General features: G+C 35.1%; 1 protein-coding gene across 3 annotated transcripts; it reads right to left on the minus strand.

The window, feature by feature from the left end:
- On the minus strand, nt 1-5,049 carry LOC137240526 (reticulocalbin-2). 3 transcript variants are annotated; one of them, XM_067766946.1, is made up of 5 exons: nt 4,690-5,049; nt 4,433-4,528; nt 4,185-4,361; nt 2,709-2,856; nt 1-1,357 (listed from the first exon to the last, which is right to left on the minus strand). In XM_067766946.1, exons 2-5 carry the CDS (start codon nt 4,461-4,463, stop codon nt 703-705), a joined length of 1,011 nt encoding a protein of 336 aa, XP_067623047.1. In that variant the 5' UTR covers nt 4,464-4,528; nt 4,690-5,049; the 3' UTR covers nt 1-702. The 3 variants fall into 3 exon arrangements, with proteins under 3 accessions (XP_067623047.1, XP_067623048.1, XP_067623046.1); XM_067766947.1 differs by having other exon boundaries at nt 4,917-4,933; XM_067766945.1 differs by lacking the exons at nt 4,433-4,528; nt 4,690-5,049 and having other exon boundaries at nt 3,621-4,349.
- Nucleotides 5,050-6,491: the final 1,442 nt, after the last annotated feature.

Genomic DNA, 6,491 nt, shown 5'->3' on the forward strand with positions numbered 1-6,491 from the left:
TAGAGTTAGTACAGAATCATATGTACAATAGCTTTTATTTGTAGGGTACTTAATTTTTACTATATGGATATACCGATTTGAATGCTTATAACTTTTGTATTAGTTCATCGATTTTGTTGAATGAAAGCTTATTTTTTTGTAATAAAACAGAGCTTAGAGAGAAAAAAAATCTGAAAAAAAAATAAAAAGTTTTCGAGATCCTTCCTCGCAAAGTACAAATTTTTTTATATTTTTACAAAAAAAATTGAAGAAAATCCGTAATGATTGTTCGTTATCTTTGAATCTGCAGGGCCTAGTAAAAATTGTTGTATGCACAGTTTATAATTTTATTACCTTTTAAAAGCTGCAAACCGTTTTGGAATTGCTCAATTCGTTCTTGAGATATATATGATTAAGTGGACCCAATTTTTTTTTTTTTTTTTTTTTTTTGAAAAACTGTTATTTGTAAATATCTCAAAAACGTGTCCATAGAATTAAAAATAACCTTGATTTTCGGAATCAGGGGCTGGTTTTACATAGGAATTTCATAATGGCGTCTCTGGTGCATTTTGGCTGTAAACCAGTGCTTTCAATGTGTTTGTTGTATTTTGTTCTTTACAAAGAATTATTTGTACGTTTGGTTTCGAATAATATAGCAAACAAAAACTACAGAGGTATGACTTGAATTAAACAAAAAAATATATATAAGGATAGTTTACTTTTTTACAGTTCATCGTCAAAATGATTTATATTTTGCAAATGATCACCATAATCTGTAGCTTCGCTACCGACAAATGTATCGTAATTAGCTAGTATTTCCAAAAAACTTAAACGATCATCGTGATCTTCGTCTGTCGATACAAATAAATGATCCACTTCATCTTTGGCGATTGTTTCACTATTCGGCACTACCCAATTTAGTACCTCATTACCCGTTAATAGGCCATCTTTGTTGTCATCTAAATGATCGAAACGCTCTTTCTCTTCAATTAGCCATTCACGATTGTGTTTCTCACCAGTATTGCCAATGAATTCCCCAAAATCTATCTCACCATTATGATTTGCATCTTTTTCGCGTAATGTGTGTTCTAATACTATAGGTAACATTTCTGGATGTTCTTCTGGCGAATAAAAGAGAACATATTCTTTGGCATCAAGTACGCCATCTTTATTCAAATCTGCAGCTTTGAATAGTTCTTTATCGGATGTAATCATTTCTTTCTCTTCATCGTAGCTGTCAAAATCTATTAATTCCTTCTTTTCATCTTCATCCTCCATAGAAAAGCTATCTTTCAAATATTCTTTCCATGTTACTACGCCATCACCATCCATATCGATCTCTTCCAAGCGATCAGCCGCTTCTTCCTCGCCAAGTTTTCTGTATAGATAGAATTAAATTGGCTAAAAGTGAAAACTATATATTTGTAAAGTATGTACACTATAACAAATGCTCTAAGACATTTTTGAACGCTTATGTTTATAATAAAATTTTGGAAATTTGTTAAGACTTGCGTTAATTAAAGCAATTAACCAAAGCACTTTGGGCTTCCGCCGTGGTGTGGCGCTCCCCTAACACACCGAAAGGCCTGGGTTCAAATCCCCTACAATACAACATCAAAAATTTAGAAGGAGGTTTTTTCATTAAGAATAAACGATTTTTTATGCGGGATCGCCCCTCGGCAGTAGTTTGACAAACAATCTGAGTGTATTTGTTCCATAAAAAGTTTCTAAGTGAAAACTCATGGGATTCAAGGGGTTGTGCAGCGCAACCCTCTCAAGGGGTTTGCCAGCGCAATATATAGCTTCTCAAACCCAATTGTCAACCTCACCTACCCGCGGCGAATCCTGTTTCATTAACAGACGAGGCTCTGGCGACCCAAAGCTCCTCATGGAACTAGGGGGTGGGGAGGGAGGGATGGCCTTGAAGGTTTAATGTAGTCATATAAATCGTCCCCGAGATGGTCGGGCAAGTACCTTAATGGTGCTTTGTTACCGAACGTACCGGATCTATATCCAGCAAAGGGCCATCAACATCGATAACACTACCTAAAGCCTTCGGGGAGTGTCTTTATCGTTAATACAACAACAACGACCTTTTAAGGGTCCATACATTGTTCTTGGTAGATCCCCAACGGATCCCATAAATAGAGCCGAAAGTATTATTAAAAATTAAATGGGTACAAAAAGTTTTGACCCTATAAGGCATGTGCTGAAATTCACTTTCGAGTGAAATGGCATGTTAAATCTACTTAAATTTACCAAACTCAGTAAGAGAGTTCGATTGCAAGAGTAATGCAGCATATATCTGTATAAGCCCTTTGTTGTTGTAACTGGAAAACTGAATTTGCATAAAATCTTAATTAAGTTAAATTTAGTTATATACAAAGAATTTCTGGCAATAGTCTTTGCATCAATCACCCTGTATTTAGTATGTGTTACATGAAGTCAACGAACTTAGAATTCTTAAGGGTCAATACAAATGCAAATGAAGTAAAAATTTTTTTTTTCTTGTTTAAACATTGCCAGCAGCGTAGAAAACCCGTTTCTAGCGCTTTAGTAAGTTCGCAACTGTAAAAACAAATACCTTGTATAAATTAATTTTAGTATAAACTACATATGCACATATAAACTTCTAGCGGCTTTGGATGATATGAATGTGATTTAGTGTAAATTAGTATTTGTTTTTGTATGAGATAAATGTGAGCATTAATCGGCAACATAAAACTCACTTAAAAGACCTTAAAATCCAAGCTTTAAGCTCATGACGATCAACAAAGCCATCTTTATTCAAATCCATAAGTTTTATAAGTACAAGCAAGCGTTTTTTCGACTCCTCTGGTGTGAGCTTATCGAATTCTTGTGCTTCTTTGACGCTACCTGAAAATTAAAAATAGTTGATATTAGGTATTCATAATTAGTTTACCCATCTTTGGAAAAATTCAAATATAAAAAATTTGCTAATTTAATTATAAATTCTTGTCAGTGTTCAAATACCGTTGAATAGAGATGGTGATGGTGGAATCGAGATGGTGACACTACAGGGCCAAATGGAGGTCACTAAGTTGTCGGTAATAGCATGGAACAATTTGTAGAATATGCGGCATAGGAATCTGAGAATGAGTTTTTGGTGCTATTGTAATTGTTGGAGCTATAAATACACTCCCCGAGTGTTTTAAGGAGTGTTGTCGATGTTGATGGCCCTTTGCCGGATATAGATCCGGTACGTTCCGATAACAAGCACCATTAAGGTACAAGCCGACCATCTCGGGAACGATTTAATATGACCACATTGAACCTTCTAGGACATCCCGCCCCACACGCCTAGTTCCATGAGGGACGTGGTGTCGCCAGAGCCTCGGCTATTAAGAAACAGGAGTCGCCACGGGTAGGCGAGGTTCACAATTGGGTTGAGAAGCTATAAATTAGGCTTTTTCACCCGCTGTTGGTTATCTTTGATAACGCCGGTCATCGAATGAGAGTGGAAAAAGAGCTCACCGAAGCATAGTGCTTTCAGACAAATGCCCTGTTTTTCATAAGAGGTGGTTTGGAATTGTGTGGCGGGTGTTGGATCGTCCCAAAGTTATTATTTGAAGAACTCTATCATGTAGATGTATTTTTAATTATTTACAATTTTCCCTTACCAATAATGGCTTCATGATCGAATTCCACATTATGTTCCCCGTCTTCATGATGATGTACATCACGTGTAGCATATACTACTCCATCTTTTACACGTTCCTTACTATTATGTATTTCGTGTTTATGAGCGTGGGCAATAGCTGCGTTGGCGGGCATTGTATTCACTACCAGCACGAAGGCTGTTAGTAAGAACAAAACTCCCAGTTTCGACATTTTTCAATGTGCACTTTAATCAATTTGGTATTAATCGCAAGGTCTTTGCCACTTGTGCGTGTCTGTTTTATGATTGAATTACTGGTATATAGCTATATATTGAGAGTAACGAACACTCTCTAATAGGCAAGGCATTTGACTTCGTCAGAACGTGCAAACATGAAACACATGACCCAAAATACTTTTTCACAATGTGGATTTTTAATATATAATTTGCCAAATTTGCTGCAATTCGCTTAAACTATTAAATCACAATTTTTTTTGATTGGCTTCCAAAACGATATTATAATTAGACAGACGAAAAATAGTTTTCTTGCGTTTGTCTGCTACAGCTGCTGGTGTTCAAAACTCACATTTTCGGGGAAGCTGTTGCTTTATACTTTTGTATGTGCGCTTGAATACTTTTTGTGGATTTCTACGTAATAGCTTATACCAATCCCAACCAAACGTTTGCTCGAGTGGTCTCTCTTTATTTTCTTTGCTGTAGCTATGAGAACAACGCTCGCTATTGTGTACTTGCTGCTCGATTTCTAAAAGAGATTATAACAAAAGTATATATTTGAAGCAGTGTCTACTAGAAACAATTTACATATATACATACTATATATTGTCTGTAGCATCAAGAAAAGCATTGTTTACTATATAGTTTGGCAGCTTAAGTAGAGGTTATGTTGCGAATAGAGTGGAAGGCAGTGGACTAGGCAGTCGAATGTCATATAATGAAGGAATGGTGTTCGGAGATTTTTCAAAGTTAAAAAAAAAATGATAAAAGCTTTAATATAAATAAAACCATTATTTTAACAACAACAAAAACGCCATATATATTTTGTATACATAAATTTGTAAGGATTATCTCACTTTAAAATCTGCATTAAATAATCTAAAGTTTTTTTTTTTGAAACTGAGTCGAGAACTGTGCGTGTGAATGTGCGAATTTTCACCGATCAGCTGGTAGTTGCGCTACTTGGTAAAATTTACAATGAAGAAAAGTGCGCGGAGGGAGAAAGTCAACCAAAATTGCTATATTTTCTGTTTTGAAATGATCACTTTTTATAAATGAAATTCATAGCGCATTAAGTCCTTACTACTTATGCTCAACGTAGATTGGAACAAATCAAATAATTATTGGTTATAGCAAACACTTCCTAATTATTTTTTTTTTTTTATATATACGAATGCCCAATTCTGTTTTCGGATTGTTTACTTCATTTAACCAGCCCGCAGATACAATAAAATCGACGTCAAGTTTTAGTCAACAATCGATCTTGTACTAAAAAAAAGACTCATTCGGCGTTGTACTCTCTAACTGTGAAGGTGGTAGGCTTTTTGCTATAAAGAAGAATATAACTTATATTGTAAAAGTTGTCTAAATAACAGTGGTAAAAGAGTGCTCTGTACAAATTGTCATTAAAAGTATTTTGGAAATAGTAAATAGTGGAAAAAAAGTGAAATTCAAAAACATTTTCAGCATTTAATTAGAAATATAAATTCTGGTAAGTGTATCTGAAGACGCTGTATTACTGGGGAAAAAATACAAAATGGCCGACGCCGGGGCGTCGGAGGCAGTGGTCAGGGATGACGCTGGTGCGGACGACATGGAGACGGACGTGGAAGATGACTTAGACACGGGTTTTTTGGAATATAGGAATCGAAATAGGCAGACTAGCTATAGGCGAAATACAAAAAATGAACGAAAGCAGTTAGAAATCGAAGAAAAAAGAAAGTTTGATTTAGGTAGGGAGTTAAAAGCTAAAAAACTAAAAACGGAAAAAAATAACGGCATTCAGATTCCGTTACAAGGTATGCTAATTCCAAGAAGTGAGTGGACCAAATTGGTAGCAGAACGCAAACAAAATGAAAATAAAATGACTGAAAAAATGGGGACAGGAGCAACAAGAAAAACGCAAAATGTGACAAATGAGGGTATGGACATAGGGACAGAAGGAAAGAAGGCAAATAACACGAGTGTTCAAAGTAAAGGTAGAGAAGAAGAAAACAAAGATGTTGGTAAAAAAGAACAAGACAATATTAAATGTAGTGAAGTACAGGCAAGTGGAAGTGAAGCAGGTATAAAGAGTGTACATTATAATAAACAACAAGAGGCAGAAATTAATATGGAGACAGAGGAGAATAAAGATAGGAGAGAGGAAAGAAAAAGTGAGGAATACACGGAAAGACACCGTGGTGAATTCAGTGTGTTGGTGGACTCCTCCAAAAGTGAGTTATTTAAAAATGTAAAAATTAGTAATGGGCTTTTTTTATGGGAAAAAATCAGGAAGTTAAATGTAACAGGAATTAAAAACATAAAATTAATTGGAAGAACATTATTCAAAATAAATTTTTTAAGTCATAAGTATGCAAATGAATGTGTAAACAATGAAAAGGTGAAAAAACTAGGGCTCAGACCTTTCATACCCAAAAAATTTGTAGAAACTGTAGGAGTAGTAAGGAATATTCCGTTAGAATTCACTGATGATGAAATATTGAGTAATATAAACACGGATATAAAAGTAACATCTGTCACTAGGATAACCAAAAGAGATCCGGAAGAAAAAGAAAAATTCGTTCCGACCTACACGGTAAAAATAGGTTTTGAAGGGCATGAGATACCTGAGGCTATAGATATTTACTGTGTCAAATTCAAGGTGACACATTACATT

The sequence above is a fragment of the Eurosta solidaginis genome, chromosome 2 (assembly GCF_040869045.1).
Source record: "Eurosta solidaginis isolate ZX-2024a chromosome 2, ASM4086904v1, whole genome shotgun sequence".
Lineage (NCBI taxonomy): Eukaryota > Metazoa > Arthropoda > Insecta > Diptera > Tephritidae > Eurosta > Eurosta solidaginis.